We start from the raw sequence: 20301 nt of genomic DNA, 5'->3' as shown, positions 1-20301 counted from the left end.
AAAGAGTCGGTCGATCTTGCCATACTATTGTAACTAGAGCTACAAAAGGAAGAATGACAAACAGGGAACCAATCGTAATGAAACCTGAATGTAAAGGTGAATGAAAGCCAATACATCATCATAGTCTACATAGAAATAAAATTGCAAATTCAATATTTCTGTACAAGCATATTGTGTTATTAACCAGGCTAGGTATGAAACTAAAAAAAATTACACTGAAAAATAGCTCCTTACAGAGCTTAATTGAGCAGATTATGATGATGATAATTGTCAATCTCAAATCAATCATTATTCACAACTCACAACCTCAATCCCTTGAAAAAGACACAATAGCAAACATAATATCTGTATAAAGAAAGAAGTATGTCACCTTAAAATTTATGAATATATTCTTGAAAAGTATAATGATCTCTATTTGTTGGCCAAACTATCCTAACGGATCCTTTGCCCAATTTTGGACATTTTTATAGTAGTTTCAGTTCAGCTCTTCTACAACTCATGAAATACCAACCCCTTTCATCTTCTGGTCAATGTAATAACTTGTAGCATGTTCTTATCATCCCTCACCGATCAATATCACTTAAATATTGATAGCAAGGCCATCAAGAAACACTTGAACCACGCAAAGGAAGAGCAAAGAAACCAAAGAATTTATGGTATACTTCGATATGGCATTTCCATGAGTTGCCACCAAAAAGTATTTCTCAAAAGAAGAAGCTGGCAAAGGTGAAATGAGCACTCTTATCTGTTCGCTTACTAAATGCTTCAGCTCAGAAATGACTTTCAATTTTCATGGTGATCCAAGAAGTCAAAATGTCTTCCTCCCCAACATAGCTTCTTGAACTATAGAACTCATTCAAGCGACAATCTTAAGCCCATGCAGGAAAATGATTCACAAAGATTCTACACTCAGTCGCTTCCCATAAACCTTCTCTGCCACCCTCTCAGCCACCTCCAGCTTCCCATGAATTTTACAAGCAGCCAACAATGCGGCCCAAAGAGCTTCATCAGGCTCTATCTCCATTCCAAAAATCAACTTTTCCGCTTCCTCCACCTGGCCTACCCTCCCTAACATATCCACCATACATGTATAGTGCTCCAGCCCTGGTTTAACCCTAAACCTCCACTGCATCATCTTGAAATACTCCTTCCCTTTGTCTGTCAAACCGCCATGACTACATGCTGTCAGTACCGTCGTAAAAGTCACGCCATCTGGCCTCTCATTAGCCTCCAACATCCTATCAAACAACCCAAACACTTCACCAAACATCCCATGCATTCCATACCCCGCCATCATCGCTGACCAAGAAATCTCATTCCTCACAGGCATTCCATCAAACACCTTACGCCCATTTTCCAGATCACCACACTTCACATACATTGTTATCAACGCGTTCGAATTCCCCAAATCTAAGGCAAACCCATTAACCAAAACCGCATTGTGGACTTGCCGGCCAAGTCGTAGAGCCGATAACCCGGCGCACGATTTAAGCACAACGGGCAAGGTGTGGCGGTCAATGGGTTTGGCAGCAAAGAGCATTTGGCGAAAAAGGGAGAGAGAGTGAGAGAAGAGACTGAGAGATGAGTAGGCTCTGATGAGAGTGTTGAAAAGGTAAGTGGGTCGGCGAGTGGCAAAGGAGAAAAGAAGGTTAGCTTGGTGAAGTTGGGCACAGGAGGCGTAGGAGGAGATGAGCTTAGTTCGGATGAAGTCGTGAGGTGAAATGCCGAGTCTAATGGTTCTGGCGTGAAGACGTGTGAGATTTTGAAGGTTTTTGGTGGAAGAGCAAGCGTCGAGGAGTGTTGCGTAGAAGGGTACGATGTCACGAGTGGATGCCATGTTAGCTCTTAGAGCAACGCATGCAATAACATAACAGAGATCTATAATTCTATGGATTAGTATTATTTCTTATTAGCCGCAAATAGGGATTTTTTTCAAAATAACATTAATTTTTAAACAATTTTGTTAGTTAGCACATTTTTAAAATTATTTAAAAAATTAACATCTTAAGTGTAATAGATTCAATTTTGGGAATGCTAAATTGAGTTTGTTGAACTCGATTTCAGGATCATGGCATAAAAATCGAGTTCAATTTTGGGAATGCTAAATTGAGTTTGTTGAACTCGATTTCAGGATCATGGCATAAAAATCAAGTTTGTAGAGCTCGATTTCTTATTCATGCCTTTTCCGTTACACTCTTTCTCTCACTCAAAAGAAATCAACAAAGAAATAACAAAATCACGAAAAAGAGAGGCGGCGACAGAAACCCACGAAGAACAACACCCAAACCATGAAGACAAAAAACAAAACAAACCAGAGAGGCGACGACAGCAAAGGATCCGAGAGGCAACAATAGCGAAGGAACCGGTGGTGGCGGCAATTGAACCCTGGTGGCGAAGGCTCTAGGATCCATTACACTCATCTCTTGATTGTTGATGTTTCTCTCTTGATGTTGCCAACGAACATGAGAGAGTGAGAGACGGAGTGAGTGAGAGACGGAGTGAGCATTGCTGTGAAATCGAGTATGTAAGGATTGATTTCAATTTAAATGAAACCGAGTTCAATTGACTCGTGTTTAGCACTCCAAAATCAAGTTTGTTGCACTCGAGATGTTAGTTTCTTAAATAGTTTTGAAAACGTGCTAACTAACAAAATTGTTTGTAAATTAATGTTATTTTGAAAAAAAAAACCGCAAATAGTTCTGAACTTCAACAAGAGAGTAGTTGTCTATTTGAACATTTTTTTATGAAAAAAGTGATTAACTTTTTTTACAACTTTTTTAATTTTCGAAAAAAGTTTTCTAAAATAGATGATTAACAGCCACAATCATTTGCCTTCACCAGGGCCGGCCCTAGGACTAGGCCCATTAGGCCATTGCCTAGGGGCCCATACTAGAGAAAGGCCCCAAATTTAGGAGGCAAAAATTGTTTTTTTTTATAAATATTTTTTATAGAAATTAAAAAAAATTAATTCACTTTTTTTTTCACCATTAAAAATGCCAAAAAATTAAGTAATGCTAGAGATAGAGATAAGAAAATTTTAAATTAATAGGTCTTACAAATAGACATGTTACTAATCACAGGGAATTCAAATAGGAAAATGTTAAAAATACTATAAATTTTACTACATAACTTTTTTTTTCTATATAAGATAAAAATTCTACTCTACCCTAATCTAAATATATATGTGTGAAATTTCCTCCTAGAGACTTGAATCCCGGCTTTTGCCCTCTTACACCCTGCAAACATTTATACTTGTGGAGTGACCACTGTACCAAAGGTACACAATGGTTTATATAATTTTTATAATTTGATGTAACAATGAATATGATAGGTGGACTTCAACAAACTATTAAATGCATTTTTGAATAAATTTTTGTGATTTGTGATATATCTTTGTAATTCTCATGTTGTAAATTTTATAATATCTCTAGCATTTTTGTAAGTCTCATGTCATTGATCACATTCGTTACAACATCAGTTTATAGTAAAATTTGTTATAATTTTAGCATTTTCTAAAAAAAAATCATATTAAAGTAAAAAAAAATGGATTTTAAAAAAAATATTATATAAAATGCTAGTTAAATATTATTTAAGTGATAACAGAAAGCCCCATTTGCAGATTTCGCCTTAGGCCTCCAAAACCTTTGAGCCGGCCCTAGCATTCACAACCTACAAAACAACTGAGAGGAGAGAGGAGATGGTGATTCGGTAAATAGTTTAAAGATCTAATAACATGGGAAATAGATCATACAAGTTAAAATTAAGTTCCCCTCAAAAAAAAAAAAAACAAAAGTTAAAATTAAGTTTGGTTGATCTATACAAGTTAAACCGAGTTTAACCATTCTTTGGTTGAAAATTCAACCATATTATTGAAATATATATTAACAAGCATGAAATTCCCTTTCAATCTCACTATTTACTAGCAAGAATCAGGCTTAAATTGAGATATGACGAAAATATGAAAGTAGCCATTTTGTGGTTCTTTTATGGAAAAGCTACGTAATTTTATTTGAAAAAAAATGTTAGATTTTTATTTAAAATGTGTTATAATTTTCTTAGAAAAATAGCCCATATGTTCAATAATTTCAATAAACAAGTATGCACGTGACATTCTTTAAGAATCTAGCCAATTTTTCTTAAGTATTTAATTCCAAGTTTTATTCATGGGCAAGGTTATACTATTAAAACTTCATTTTTATAAGGACAAACTCTAACTATAAAATTGATTGTTATTTAAGGCTATAATCTTACACAATATCTTTTTATTGGAAGTAAATTTTGACAAATTCACCATTGGATTACATCTTCTTCTTATATTCTCTATACTTGCAAAATTTCTAGAAAATTAAAGATCAATAGCTATGTTATCAATAAATAATTTAAATTGCAAGTTTTTTAGTTTAAAATTATGCAAAAAAATATAAGCTTATAGATCATATAATAAATAATAGACATAAATGCACTTTTAGTCCCTACATTTTGGTTTTTTTCCATTTTGGTCCCTATATTTTAATTTTACCACTTTTAGTCCCTAAATCAAGTAACATGTGTTATTTTGGTCTTTTCCGTCAGTCAACAGATGGAAATATCTGAGGTGGCTAATGGAGGACTTAAATATTATTAAAAATCCACATCACCCATAACACGTCAGCATATAAATTTAAAAAAATTAATTTATTAATTTTAACTAAATAAAAACCAAAATTCACATGAATTAAGATCAAAAAGTTTCTTGAACAAGAACACCAACCCAGATCTAAAAGTTACAGCCCCACCAACCCAAATCTAAATGCTAGACTACCTATGAAATAAATACTTCATTCCAATTTGAAGCTTCTTTCTTCCTATTGTTTTTATTTTGTTCACTCTTTAGGTTATGCCACCTAATCATTCAAATGCAAATTCATCTAATTTAGTGCAAAACACCACGAAATTTCGACCCCAGTTTGGCATGAACAACAATCCTCAAATTCAAGTCCCTTTCAATAATTCCAATGCCCATTCAAACCCCAATATAAGGCCTTTCATAAATCAACCTGGTTTCGTGAACCCACCTTTGCAAAATTCTCATATGGGTATGCCCTTGCAAATGTCAAATTCTTCTCAAGTTGTACGGTGTTGTCCCTGTACCATCTCCTTCAACCTTATTTATGTTTCTCTTTCTCTAACCACGAAACCCAGATATACAAAATCACAACTTAAACCTAGATTTTCTCATCTTTCCGAGAAACCAACACAAAATCAACTTAAACCAAACACAAACCGAACTCTAGCAAGAACACAAACATAAACCCAACAGTAGATCTAGAGCCAACCCACAAATATCAAACCTAGAAAAAAAAAATTAACCCATAAATTTCAGAACTAAAAATTCGAAACAAACGAAGACCATTAGAGCAAGATCCCTTCAAACCCAACTGATCCTTGCAACTTTCTAATACAAACAAACCCATATGAAACTGAGAACCCAAACCCATATAAAACTAAAACCATGACAAAAAATCTGAGATTTTGAACCTGAGAAGCCTAGTCTTCGAGTGGAGGTGTCAAAGTCTTCGATCTCGGCATGGTTGGCCGCCTTCACTGGTCCATAAAGCTTCGTTGTTGAAGTGAGCCCGAGTTTGAGATTCGATCTAGACGAAGTCCCATTCTCAAGCACTTAATCAGTTAAGGAAAAGAAAAAGATCAAAGACCCATAAATCCATAAACCCGAACCAACCACCATAACACAAACCCAAAAAACTAAAATTCCATAAATGAAAGAGGGATGCGCGCTGCGTATTTTGTTCATATTTAGGTATTTTGAGTTTGTTAACAGTTGGATATGTGCTGGGTTTACTGATGATATTGAATTGAGTTTGTGTTCTTGTTGTTCTTGTTCAAGTTAAATTCAAATCTTAATTCATGTTACTTTTCATTTTTAATTCTGTTTTTTATTTTGTTAAATTGAGAAATTATTATTTTAACTCATATTTTTTCTTTTGTTAAAATTGAGAAATTAATTTTTTTAAATTATAATCTGATGTGACATCGATGATGAGTGCCACATGGATTTTTAATAATATTTTAATTCCTTTATTAGTCACCTCAGATATTTTCGTCTGTTGACTGACGTAAATGACAAAAATAACACGCGTTAATTGGTTTAGGAACTAAAAGTGGTGAAATTAAAATGTAGGTGTTGGGAAATTTAGACCCCGATTAATAGAATTAACAAGTTTTAAACCCAAGTTGTTAATTAGATTTATTATGCATAAAACTTGTTAAAACAAACAAACAAACATCAATATCATGTCAAAATCATATGCAGCGGAAAAATAAATAAGACAAGATATGATGACCCAGGAAAACCAAAGAAACCAACCAGTTTCACAGTAAAAAAATCTGGGGGGAAACCTTCCCGAAAAGCAATTCACTATAGTAAAGAGAAGTTTCAGATTTAGTACAAAACTTTTGTCCCTAGACTCTACAATCTCCGTAGATGAACTCACAGCAGAAACCTTCTACCACTTCAGAACCTCTGAACTCTTCAATATGTGAACGCCACCCTTTGATGCACGGATCTCAGTATGTGACTAATTCCTTTGCACGAATCTCAGTACATGACTCACTCACCAACTTGAGAAAGAAGATTGTTGGCAGCAAAGTTCTTCACTTCATCAACAATAAAAATCAAAAAGCACTTGGTTACAAAACCCTAAGGCGCAAAGACGCAGTAGCTTCTTTCTGAGAAAATAAGGTTCGGTCACCTTTTGCATATGTTCTCCTTGTATTCTCTTATGTGACGGCCTCTAAAATAAGCCTTATATATGCCTAGGGTTGTGAGAAAAGAAATCCTACACAAATACAAAAGCCTGACCCAAAAATCAAATCTGAAAATTCTAATTTCCGTAACCTCGATAGATACCTCGATAGATAGCAGATGTCGAGCCTTATTAAACCTCGATTGATAGATATATGTTAAGCAGCTGTCGAGTAGGTGTCTAGCAGGTGTCCAGTTTTAGTAAACACATTTTCTTCACTTGTTTTTTGGTCCAATCTTCATGGCTTTAATACTAGACTTGAACAACATGTTCTTTGAAGTATCAAGCACATCCTAGATCTACCCAAATATAAGTAAAGTGTGTTTTGTCAAAAGATTAGCCAACTACATAAAATATATCCTTAACAGTATGAACCAAAATGGAAAAAAAGCCAAAATGTAGGGACTAAAAGTGCATTTACACCTAAATAATATCCAATTGACACAAAATTTGGCATGTGTATTAAGGGCGTAAAAAACATGCAATTTAACAATTAAATTTTTATCAATGTAGTAATGTTTATTTTATTAAGTAAAGTTGTAGCCTTAGACTACAACCAATTTTATAGTTAAATTTTGTCTTTTTTATAATTCATATTTTAATTGATAAATAGAATTCTACTCTAACTTAATGTAAGTGTGTGTGTGTGTGTGTGTGTGTGTGTGTGTGTGTGTGTGTGAAACTCCGTTCTAGAGACTTAAACCCCATTCTTTGCCCCCCACACCCCACAAACACTTATATTTTTGGAGTAACTACCGCGCTAAGGGTATATGGCAGTTCTTAAGCACTTATACTTATAGAGTGACCATGGCTTATGGCAAAATCTTGAATTGCCACGTGACTTAAGACTTGACAATTTCTCATCACTTTGCAAAGGTGAGAAATTGTCAAGTCTCATTGAAGTCACGTGGCAATTCAAGATTTTACCACAAGCCATGATCATGTTATGTCACATGTAGGCATATATAAATGCATATTTCAAAGTAGAGTTGAGTATTAAAAATTTAGAGTTGTTCATTTAATTTTATTTTGAATACAAGTTGAGCTCGATCAGATTAGGGGTAATTACAACTTACCCACCTATGGTTTGTCTCAAATTTAATTTACCCACCTGTAGTTTCATTTTTGACACTTTACTTACCCGTGGTTTATTTTGTTAATGCTCCATTACCCAACTCTCAATCTACCGTTACTCTAACACTTTTGATCCCAAAATCAAATAAAAAACAGATTAAACACTCCTCTACCCTAGCAACTCTCTCTCTCTCTCTCTCTCTCTCTCTCTCTCTCTCTCATTGAGGATGCTACCCACCTGAGTTCTTAGACCTGTTTATGCTTGGGATCCTTTAGGTGATTTCTAGCAAGGAAACCGTGGAGTTACTCTAACACGTTTTATCAAAAAACAAACAAGAAATCAGATCAAACACTCATCTCCCACACACTCTCTCATGCTTGCTCACCCATTCTAAACCCTTAGACTAAAAATTGACTAGGTTTTGTTTATGCAATGACACCAAGGAAGAAGACCCACGGATTCTGGAAGGAGACCACAAATTCGTGTTTTGGAACATTTTGGGTCTTGAATCGACTGGGTTTTATTCGTGTTTCTCTTGAATTTGTTCGTGTTCCTCGCCCTCTTATTCTAGGTAGATTTCACGTTTGAAACCTAGGGTTTTTCTTTTTTTGAAATTGGGTTTCTGCAAAATGGCCATTGAACCATAAATTCGAACATTAAATTAGCCTAGTTATTTAAGTGGTGTGTGATATTTTGATCCTATTTGGTCAGGTGGGAACATTAACTCTAAAATATAGGATTAGCTACAGAGTGAACTAAAGCATGTAGCAGATTTAATTTCTATCAAAGCACCACCTATGTTAGGCTATTATTACTGCCACTTTGATTTTTTAACACTAAATTTCTTGTTGGGTTTCTGCTATAGATACCTGCAAAGTGGTGTTTTTTTTTTTTTTTTTTAAGTCTTATATGAGTGGCTGGTTTGAAGTATTAGTATTTCTTCCAGGTTTGAGTGGTTGTTTTTTTTTTTTTTTTGTATTCATCAATGTGGGGTTGTTGGAACGTGTGTATCTATGGTCCATTTCCATGTGTTTGTCTCCCACAAACAGAACAAAAACTTTTTAATAATATTGTCTGTTTGTGTGTTGTGGTTTGTGTAGACCGCAGGATTAAATTAGCCTAGTTATTTAATTGGTGTGTGATATTTTGATCCTATTTCCACTAGGAAAGGTCAGGTGGGAACATTAACTCTAAAATATAGGATTAGCTATAGAGTGAACTAAAGCATGTAGTAGATTTAATTTCTATCAAAGCACCACCTATGTTAGGCCATTATTACTGCCACTTTGATTTTTTAACACTAAATTTCTTGTTGGATTTTTGCTATAGATACCTGCAAAGTTGTGTTTTTTTTTTTTTTTGTAAGTTTTATAGGAGTGGCTGGTTTGAAGTATTAGGATTTCTGCCAAGTTTGAGTGGCTGTTTTATTTTTTATTTTTTTGTATTCATCAATGTGGGGCTGCTGGAACGTGTGTATCTATGGTCCCTTTCCATGTGTTTGTCTCCCACAAACAGGACAAAAACTTTTTAATAATATTGTCTGTTTGTGTGTTGTGGTTTGTGTGGACCACAAGATTCTATTTGGTTTGAGAATAATTTATATGCAGATGTAATATATTTCATCTTTCTCAATGAAAAATAAGCAATGCCACTATACTAAGTTTGGGTTACATTTGACTTTGTGGTTTTTTATTATTATTTTTTTCATTAGGTGATATTGTATATGATACTTTATTGTTTTAAATTGATTTAAAATTGATAGACTTTAGACTTTAGATGATACTTTATTGTTTTAAATGATACTTTAGATGATACTTTATTGTTTTAAAGTTGATAGACTTTTGACTTTTGACTTTAGATGATACTTTATTGTTTTAAATTTGATAGATTGATACTTTATTGTGTTGTATTTTATATGCAGATGGCTATCTTGAATTTCATTTTTGAGATTCATCGTGGTGGAAGTTTTGTGTGGAACCCAAACTTAGTATATTTAGGTGGCAGTATTTCTATTATTGATGAGGCTGACCTTGATAAACTAAGTTGCTTTGAAATGTGAGATATGTGTGGTGAGTTGGGGTCATCTAGTACAAGTAGATTTCATTACTTTATTCCTGGAGATAATTTGGAGCAACGGTTAAGACTTATAACTGAAGATAAGGATGTAGTTTATATGTGTGAGATTCATGCTGAATGGCCAATAGATAGGATAGCACTATATGTTGAGGGTGTTGAGGAGCCACTTGTAGTTGAGGAACTTGGGTAGAATACAGAAGTTAATGAGGGAGTAGTGGGTTAGAATGATGATGATGTGCATGAGGTGCATGAAGAAGGTAATGTGGATGTTGAAGGAGGTGATGATGTAGTAGATGAGTCAAATGGTGTACAAGAATGTTCAGATTTTGATTGGATGGAGGAAGGGTTTGAGGGGCCAAATTTTGATGATGATGTCTTTGGGAATATGGATGTTGGGCCATCTACACATGGTGGAGTTAGTGACAATGCATCAGCCCCACATAGGCCTACTACAGCTGATAATGTCAATGTTGCCCCACATAGACCTACAAGAGCTTAAAATGACATGGAATTAGCAATTAGGTCTAATGCAAGAGACAATGGGTGTTTGGAAGAGTGTGAGTGGATTGAACCACCTATTGAAGATGACATGGAAAGTCTGGTAGGGTTTGATGATGAGCCAACACCAGCTGTTACAAAAGAACCAGCGTTTAATGTCCAAACTGACATGAGAGAACTAGTGTTAAAGACGGGAATGAAGTTTCCTAAGTCTAAGGTTTTTAGAAAGGCCTTGAGGGAATATGCTATAAAAAAATCCAACAGATATCAAGTTCAAACGGAATGAAAAGAAGAAGATATCAGTTTATTGCATAAATGAATGTGGATGGAAGTGTTATGCATCTCAAATATCTGGGGAATCGACATTCCAAATAAAGACATTCCATCCAAAATGCACCTGCCCTAGAACCTTTCAACACAGCCAAGTGACTGCAGGTTATGTTGCAAAGAAGTTTGTGCTAGGATTTTGGCAAGAATCCCACTTGGACAGTAGCCAGTGTTAAACATCATGTGAGGCAAAAAATTAAATTTGACATAAGTATCATTAAAGTGTATAGGGCAAAAACGAAAGCTACTGATTTGATTACTGGGGATGAATAACTGCAATATGGGAAGCTTAGAGATTATGCAGAGATGATAAGATTGAATGATGTAGAAAGTAGAGTTATTTTGCAAACTGAAATGGAGGATGAAAATGCACAGCCCAAATTTAAGAGAACGTATATTAGATATAATGCACAAAAAGTTGATTTAAGAGAATGTATATTAGATATAATGCACCAACCACTAGGCCTGCACCAAGTACTTAAACTCTAGCTGCATCTAGGGCCAACTGGTTCTCTTCCTCCTCACAACCAAGCTTCCATACCCCTAAAGAGACATGAGATTCCTTACCATCATCATCCTAAGTATTGCAGCTTATCAACCTCTACTTATTTCTATTCTTTTTTCTCTTACTTGATATTGCTAGACCATCCTACTAACTGCTACATTTCATTATGTAGCCAACAAGGGCCTCTAGGAGCACTACCGGTGTTGTTGGTCAAAGAAGTGGTGGTGGTGCTACTATGGGGTTCAATGGCAGAAAGTTTGGTGTATTAAGGCCACCAAAGTTTCAACCACTTGGTGGAAAGGGCAAGAAGGCCAATAAGCGCACTAAAAGCAGTAAATGAAGTAGATCATCAATTTTTTTTTTTTGTTTTTGTTATGGTTCCCACATTTAATGTAACTAGTATTTAAATTGGTCAAGTGCCAAAAACAATATTTACTGTTTTGGTTGGAAGATGTGTATGTCTGATGTGTGGTGGACTAGTTGTTAGGTTTTAGTTGTAATCCTATATGCATGTGGCTTAAAGACAAAACTGATTGTCTTTACTTTTGGTAGATGATAACATTATATATGTTTAGTCAATGCAACAGAATTTTTATTTGATGCAGCAAAATTTTTCAATGCAACAGATTTTATTTGTATTACTGAGTTTTATTTAATGCAGCAGATTTTCAATGCAATAGAATTTTTTTTCAATGCAACGGATTTTATTTGCAGAAGAAATTTGTATTGCAAGGAGGATTTTTATTTAATGCTTTTTATAACAAGCAGCAAGCAAAAATTTTAGCAAGCAGAAATTTTTAGTAGCAAGCAACAGGTAAAAGACTAATCATATTTTCTTGCAAGAAGTAGCAAGCAGTAAGCAGTATGCTTGACCCAAAAGATGATTGTCTTTTCACTATTTTTTTTAGAAACTTTCATTCTTTGATACTTGTGTTAATTAGGGAAAATAACAGGTTTTCATTTGTAAAGATACTTGTTGTTTAATTAATTGTATTGGCAGATTTTGTATTACTGAGCTTTGCTGTCAAAGTAGCAAGAGAAAGTATGCTTGACCCAAAAGATGACTGCATTTTCACTAGTTTTTTATTTAGAAAGTTTCATTCTTTGATACTTGTGTTAATTAGGGAAAATAATTGGTTTTCATTTGGATAGATACTTCTTGTTGTTTCATTTGGAAAATAACAGGTTGTCATAAACACCTTAATGTGCTATACAATATGAAAAATGAATTGTTTAAAAAATATATACAAAAGAGCCAAAAAGGAGGACATAAGAACAGCACAATAAAGCAATCAACAAAATGACAAGCAATGCATATAACATTAACATGCATTAGAGCTTTCACATGTATCTATTACATATAGACCTCCATGCCAATAAGAATGGAACTTAAATTGTAACTTACAATAAACAAGGACTTAAATCTATCCAAATAGGGTTGGTATACCACCAAAATGAATTTAAATACCCATCCACTTTTCAGCATCCCCCACAAGCATCATGGTAGACTAAGGTTCTTTACCCTTATATTGTTGTACATTGTGGCAAAACACAACAACAACATGACAAAAATGAAAGATAATCATGACATTACTAGTGCTAGCTTGTACAATCTCTCACTCTCTAACCCTCATAACTTTCTCCCTAATCTCACAATTCACAATTAATCACAGCTAATAATTTGATCTTCTCGGATGGTTGACCATAGCCTGAATTGGAAAGCCCACTGATCCACGAAAACTATGTGGACCTTTTTTTTGCAAATGTTAGGCTGGACCGCCTGCTGCTACACTAGGCCCAAAGATTTCTGGATCAGGGAATTGGAACCAATCCAAGAGCAACCCTCCTTGGTTCGACTTGTGCGCAAACGATGCCCCTGTTAATCAGGCTTTGATCACATGCCTATGGCAGACAGAACTATTACATTAATTACGGCAGACAGATACAATAAAGGCAATAATGAAAATTCATTTACGATTCAGACAGAAGTAAATAATGGGCTTTGATAAGGAATACTCGTTTTACGAAACAATAACAAAAGGGTAGGTATTTGATGAACAACAATAAGCTTATTAAAAGAAATAAATGTCAGTCTGCCGTATCAAGTTACGTCGCCAAGTCTAAGTCAAGAAGGGGAATCACCTCTTCAACGCGATTAACCTCTTTGAATGAGAAATTAACTGCTTTGAAGGGGCGAGCATAAATGACTTATGTTCAATGAGGTCTTTCTCCGTTACCAGGGAACATGGATTGGAGAGGGAGAGGGAGATCGACCCATTCGGTGCATGCCTACCACTCTGTTCTCTCTATCTTTCTTTACTCCTCTCTCTATTCCTTTGTTCTTTCCTTTCTTTCTCTTCATTTTTACCCTTCTTTCTACTCTCTCTAATTCTTTCTCTCTTTTCCCTTGGTTTTACTCTTACTGTCTTTTTTAATTCTTGCGATTATCCTTCCAGAGTTTGCTTCCCCCTGTCATGCATAGCAAAGGCTCCTTATATAGTGCTAGTCATGGCGGGTTTTTAGCATTTTAGCCCTTAACCGTTTTTGTTTGGCATGGGTGTCTTTGCCGACCATTACTGACTAGCCAGTCACCCAGCCAACGCCACTTACCTGCGCTGGTCGCGCCACTCCACCTCACCAGACAAAGAAGACTCTTTTGTTTGTTTACTTGCCGTGGCATTCCTACCTGCCACGGTGTAAGTACTCTCCTTCTCTCTGTCCCTCATGGCACGCACCTAGTGATTCCAACTCATATTTGCCTCTTTTGGGTGGCATATCATCCTAACAGGATATTGCCTCCAAAAGAGCTTGAGCAGGAAACACGAAAATGAGTTTTTCTCCCTCCCCACCGCTAAATCATGCCCTCTTATCTCTGACCCATGACCCACCACTTCCTGTATAGGCTGGGTACAGGCTGGTGGGGTCTGGGCCTTACGCGTGCCTTACCTCCATGCTCGTCCAAATTCTTCCCACCTCCATGCTCGTCCAAATTCTTCCCGCTGCTCATGTGTTTGCCGTGGCCTGAAGGTCCCTCTGCCCATCCTACCGTTCATCTTTGACTTCTTATGGCGTGAACTGCTTTCCCTGACTTCTCATTTATGACCTGCTTCTTTACGGGCTGGGTCTTGCCTGATCGTGGGCTTTTCGTGCTTTATTCCTAGCCTTGTCATTTGCTTCCTGCCACATCATTCTATTATGCCTGTCGAGAAGTTTGCTTGACCCAAGGCTGCTGGGCCCCTTCGAGCTTTTCTGTTCATTCCTTCTCTGAAGGCCCAATTAACTCATTGGACCCTTTACTACTTGCGGGCTCCCTCGTCCCGCCTATTTTTCTTTGGGCATCCTTGGCCCATTTACTTTCTTGGGGCATCCTCGGCCCTTTCCAATTCTATGCTTCCCATGGGCTTTTACTAACTCTTTGGGCTTTTCTGGTCCAAGTGCTTCATACTTCATCCTTAGGGCTCATGAATTCTCCATTACCCCTTACTCTCTTTACTTACATTGCCTTGGGCCTGCTGTGACAACGATGACCCATTCTCACTTTTTAGCATCCATACTATCCATGAGTTTGCTATTTTTTTTCTTCCGGACCTTCTTAGGCCCATTTACTTCTTCAGGGTCCATTTGTTTGCTTTATGAACCCATGATCCATTATTCCTACCGCTTGGGCTTAACGGTATTTCCATCTCACTCCCTTCTGCCCATGTCTTTGGGCTTTTCCTCCTGTTGGGCTTCTAAAAAAATGAGCATCTACAACAGCATTTGCTACTAAGCAAAGGGAGCTTATTTTTATTCAGCAAGCCGCAGAGACACCAACTAGAGACTTTCCAGCACCACAAGGTAGCTCTATAATGCCAGATCTTGCTCTACCTACAATCAAATAACTTAATACAAGAGTAATATATTTGTCTTGCCAAAGCCATCTAAGAACTGGAGAAAATCTAACAATGAAAAAATTGTAAAATTGTTAATAAGAATACCAGTCACAAATAAGGAGAGAAAAAATCATAAATTATCAAGAAGATTTAAGATTAGCATGTGGGGTTTCTACACCATTCAAACATTTGCATAAATAATCTGCTCATGCATATCAGCTTTCAGATATGCATGTCAGATTATAGATAAAACAAACCCCTTAGCCTACAAGTAGCATATCAAACAAAAGACCATAATACTTCAATCCAAAAGCTTACAGATAGCATAAAAACTTTGCATATAGTCCTTGACTTTTCCCTTCCTAAGGCCCCAACATGACACAAGTAGCGTCAGCCATACTAGTATTTACCCACCATGACACCTTAAGGATACAAACAAATTTGGAACCTCATAAAAATTCATTTAATACTCCAACCATCTGAGTCCAATTTTATATTCTCAGTGGAGAATCTATACAGAGCAATACAATTTCATATAGATATATCAATTCCATAATACTTCAAACAAAACACCACTTTGCAGAAACCTAATTTCAAAAAAAAAATATTAAAACCCTAGGTTTCAAAAATTAAATCTACCTAGAATAAGAGGAAAAGAGCAGATGAAAGTAAAAAAAAAAAAACCCTTCAAGCTCAGAAAGTCAGGAACTCACCCAATAGAGAGAAACATGAACAGATCAAGATCCAATTTGTTAACAAAAAATCACGGGTTGGTAACAATCAAAACCCTGAATCAATAGTTCAGTGACTCCACAATTTCCTTCCTAAAAATCACTCAGAGGATCTCAAGCATAAACGGGTCTAAGAACTCAGGTGGGTAGCATCCTCAATGGGTTAGCAAGCGTGAGAGAGAGAGAGAGAGAGAGAGAGAGAGAGAGAGTGTGTGTGTGTGTGTGTGTGTGTGTGTTGCTAGGAGAGAGGAGTGTTTGATTTGTTTTGTTCTTTGATTTTGGGATCAAACGTGTTAGAGTAACGGTAGATTGAGAGGTGGGTAACGGAGCCTTAACAGAATAAACCATGGGTGGATAAGTGTCAAAAATGAAACCACAGATGGATAAGTTAAATTTAAGGTAAACCACAAGTGGGTAAGTTATAATTTAGAGTTGAGTATTAAAAATTAGAGTTGTTCATTCAATTTTATTTTGAATACAAGTTGAGCTCGATTAGATTATATATTAAAGTTTGGTTTATTTTCTTATCAAATAAAAGTGGGTTTATTAATATTGAGTTATTAGATTAACTTATTCTTTATTCATTTCTAGTAAATATTAATACTAAAACTTTGTACCCCTCTCACAAATATAGGGTAATAATTAAATTATATTACTTTTTTTTATTTGATAAACAATACTATCTAACACACACATATATATAGGGGAATTATTACTTAAGTTAATTACATAGTATTATTTTAATAAATAATAATAAATAATAGGAACGAATAAATTTTTTGTAAAAAAAGGGACACAATCACAAATAAATGGAAAAATAGCAAAAAATTTCGTAATTTAACAATGTTCAAACACTTAAACGATCGAGAACTCACAAAAATCAAAATATGTCTAGGTCTCTTTCTGACTATATCAAAGTCTCTTTCCTTGTGAGAGGACCATTGAGCAAAGATACCAAACTCATATAAAATTATTGCCTGTTTATAATTAAAAGTTCTATATATATATATATATATATATATATATATATATATATATATATATATATTCCTTGGTGGGCAAGGAATATCTCTTTTTGGTGAATAAGGAATACTTTTCATGTAGAATAAGAAATAAACTTTCATTTCACATAAAACAAAACCAAAAAAAAAAAAAGTAATCAATTCGAAATAAAATTTTGAGACAATTTCAAACTGTACGGTTGCATGTTTTGTAGGTACCACCTATGTGCACCACCTTAACCGTCATGTGGATTGTAGGTACTTGGACAGTTGCATGTTTTGTTCTTCTCCATAATTAGCCGTTTGGATTTTTTTTTCTTTTTTTGAAAAATTATAAAATCACAACTAATTCCATACCTAGTTTCATTAAAATATGATGTAGTTGACTGTTAGTGATAGAAAAAAAAAAGTTGTGTATTTATGTGAAATTGGCAAACAATTAGTTACAATCTACAACATAAGATAGTTATAAAAATAGGCATTGAATTTATTGAGGTCCTAGAATAAATTTTATTTATTTATTTAAGAGTGACTTCTCAAACCCTTCTCTAATTTTAGTAGCTTGAAGTCCTAAAAACTCAATTCCGACTCTAATCACAGTTCATCCCAAATAACCTCACTTTTTTCTTTTTTGATACCAACCTCACTTTTTTCGGATTGACATAACTTTCAATGGCTAAGATTGAGAGTTGAAAAATAATATTTCAATCTCAACAATTGAATAAATAAAGTGAGAAAAAGTTAAAAATTGAAAGTGGTAAAAAAAATGTGAGTAGAAATGGGTAATTGCGGGCCGAACTAAGTGTAAGCTTGAGGGCCATGGCCCCCCAAATTATTTTTTTTTCAAAAATATATAGTATATGTACTTACTTAAATGCTAAAGGATTTGGCTAACAAAACTAAGAATCGGCGGCCCTAAAAAATATTTAATGACCTCTTTTATTGTAAAATTTACTCTTATATTTACTAAAATTTTGGATCATTCGTCATATGAAGAATTCTTTGATTTCATTGTAATTAAATTGTCTATTTACATTGTTAGAAAATTTCAAACTTACAAATTTTCTAAATTTTCACTATAATAGTATATAAATACAATTTGATAATTTTGTATTTAATATATTTATGAATTATAACTCACTCTGGCATTAGATGTGTGTGTGCATGGTTTACCTTAACTAATTTATTTGTACCATACTTATAACAAACACACACACACACACATATATATATATATATATAACTTGCCCAGATAATTGCATCTTAAGGATATAATCTTAATCTCACTTTTTTAATTACTTTTTTTTTCTTTTGATATCAAATATCTCATTTGGTAATGTTGTTTTAATAACATTATTTATAATTTTTTTAAATACATATAAATAAAAATATATATAAGAATACATATAATATTATTTAAAAAAAAAAAACTACTATCCAAAATACCATATAAAACAGCCTCAGTTTTCAAGGCAGGAGATGAGACAAATTTCTGTTTCACTTGGCGTCTGGCGGACTGGCACTTGCGTAATCACTGTCACATTCAGGGATTTGGAAGCTTGAGGTTAATTAGTACGTTATTGCAGATCGAACACTACAATGGCGCCCCCAGATGTCACAGTTAATTGATTCTAATCCATTCCAGAAACGGTCTGTAAGCATAAATGGTCAATTTTTACTGTCCCAGCCGATAACAATCACATCCATCTCTCAGTGATGTTACCATTATAATTAATTGCTTTTTTATTAAACTTTTGACGTTCAGGACGTTGAAATTAACCAGTACTTTTTGCTAAGTTTAAATTGTTTAACTACTATTTAAAATAGGCTAATAATGATTTCACATTGTTTAACAGTACTCTAAATACTCTTTCATTTCATGTTTAAAACATGAACACTAATAACCTCAATATTTTTCAAAAGGATTGTGTTACTTGTGCCCTAAGAGTAACGGTTAAGGTAGAGTTTTCAAATGGCATTGTTACACCTGAAAATTTCAAGACAATCAAGCTATTTTAAGTATATAAGAAAGTCTTAACTTTTTATAAACTTTGGCTAATTTTATTGCTTCATAATGTAGGTTGAATTTATTTTAGGCACCTTAACAATTGCCCCAAGAATGTTGGTTAATATACTCTTTTTAAAATAGGATAGCGTTAATTATACATACCAAATGCTTGCATTTTTCACCTGTATAAACCGACATGTGTGCAAGTTAACATGTGAAACAAGTTTTACTGATTAAAAAATGTCAGCATTTTATACATTGTGTAAAAGAGTGTGTTTGCATGGTTGAATTTGAAGTAATAACAATCCTTTGGAATAAGAGTTCAGACTGACAGTTTTAGTTTGCTTAAAGATCCTAATACCCAACAACATGTGTTACACCCAAACAAGATGTATACGCAACAAAAAGACCAACCAAAACAACAGGATATACTAGCAGAAATTAACCATATATGCATTATATATGCCACAGTTAGACTAGAAAAAGAAAACCTATTTCTAATGCATAGCGAACTAACAAGTACAATCAAAATGTGCTCTCCATTGAAAGCTCTGGCTCGCTAACTAACTAAGTACTTCAACGAGCTTTGTTATACATGAAACATTTCAAGGACTATTTCTTGGCATTTTGGGACTGCCCCCGTTATGGTGTAATGGGTCTGGACCAGAGGGAGTATTTCTTAACTCCGAACCCACATAGCTCCCACCATTCATACTGGTTGCAGCTGAAACTTGCAGGCCAAGCTTCACAGTCTTTTTCTTCTCCTCCAAACCAGCAAGCATCTGTACAAAGTAACGGATCGAGAATCTAAGAAAAGAAAACTAGGAGATATATAAATCCCATTCAAGGCTTTCCAATGCCTTCAAAGCATTTTTATATGTGTGTTAAAACAGACCTTTCTGTTGTGAGCAGTCATCAAGGAAACAGATGCCCTGGAGTAAATGCACACAAAAACAGTATTGCAATCTGCCAAAAACAGAAATATTGATTACTAACCAGGTACTATATAGTTAAACAACACCAATCTCATTATTGAGTACTTTTCCTCCTTTTAGTCCGTTATTAAAACAGTTAAAAAGTGTTAAAGAGAGAAAGAGATGGACCAGTAGAAGCAGCTTCCTCCATGAGCACAAGGAGACACAAAACCAGAAGGAGAAGCACACATGATATAAACATGGATCTTGACGCCATCTTGGGTTTTGCAGCTGAACCTAGAATGAGCTCTAAAAGTATAAGAAGTCTGTATTTTGTGTTTTTTTTTTTTTTTTTTTTGAATAGTACTAGTAGCTAATGCAGTTTTAAGAGGAAGAGTTGTAGCCAATTTATAGAAGGGAGTTAAAATTGAAATCTCCACATGCAAATGATTGCTCATGCCGCCATTTGGAAGGGAAATGATTGACATTTT

At 34.8% G+C, this 20301-nt stretch overlaps 2 protein-coding genes across 2 annotated transcripts; both read right to left on the bottom strand.

Moving 5' to 3' along the window:
• Positions 1-258: 258 nt before the first annotated feature.
• Positions 259-1839, bottom strand: LOC142608131 (putative pentatricopeptide repeat-containing protein At3g11460, mitochondrial). Its single transcript, XM_075779842.1, has one exon. It carries the CDS (start codon positions 1835-1837, stop codon positions 893-895), a length of 945 nt encoding a protein of 314 aa, XP_075635957.1. The 5' UTR covers positions 1838-1839; the 3' UTR covers positions 259-892.
• A 17662-nt stretch (positions 1840-19501) lies between these two features.
• On the bottom strand, positions 19502-20087 carry LOC142607176 (uncharacterized). Its single transcript, XM_075778601.1, has 3 exons — positions 20000-20087; positions 19792-19862; positions 19502-19678 (listed from the first exon to the last, which is right to left on the bottom strand). Exons 1-3 carry the CDS (start codon positions 20085-20087, stop codon positions 19502-19504), a joined length of 336 nt encoding a protein of 111 aa, XP_075634716.1.
• Between the last annotated feature and the right edge of the window lie 214 nt (positions 20088-20301).

The sequence above is a fragment of the Castanea sativa genome, chromosome 8 (genome assembly GCF_040712315.1).
Source record: "Castanea sativa cultivar Marrone di Chiusa Pesio chromosome 8, ASM4071231v1".
In the NCBI taxonomy this organism is placed as follows: Eukaryota; Viridiplantae; Streptophyta; class Magnoliopsida; order Fagales; family Fagaceae; genus Castanea; species Castanea sativa.
This window is presented reverse-complemented; position numbering and strand designations above follow the sequence as displayed.

Coding starts and splice junctions, on each gene's coding strand:
- LOC142608131 (XM_075779842.1), bottom strand. CDS start 1,837: ATGGCATCCACTCGTGACATCGTACCCTTCTACGCAACACTCCTCGAC.
- LOC142607176 (XM_075778601.1), bottom strand. CDS start 20,087: ATGGCGTCAAGATCCATGTTTATATCATGTGTGCTTCTCCTTCTGGTT. Junction 19,863..19,999: donor GGAGGAAGCTGCTTCTACTG/GTCCATCTCTTT, acceptor TGTTTTTGGCAG/ATTGCAATACTGTTTTTGTG. Junction 19,679..19,791: donor TGACTGCTCACAACAGAAAG/GTCTGTTTTAAC, acceptor TACTTTGTACAG/ATGCTTGCTGGTTTGGAGGA.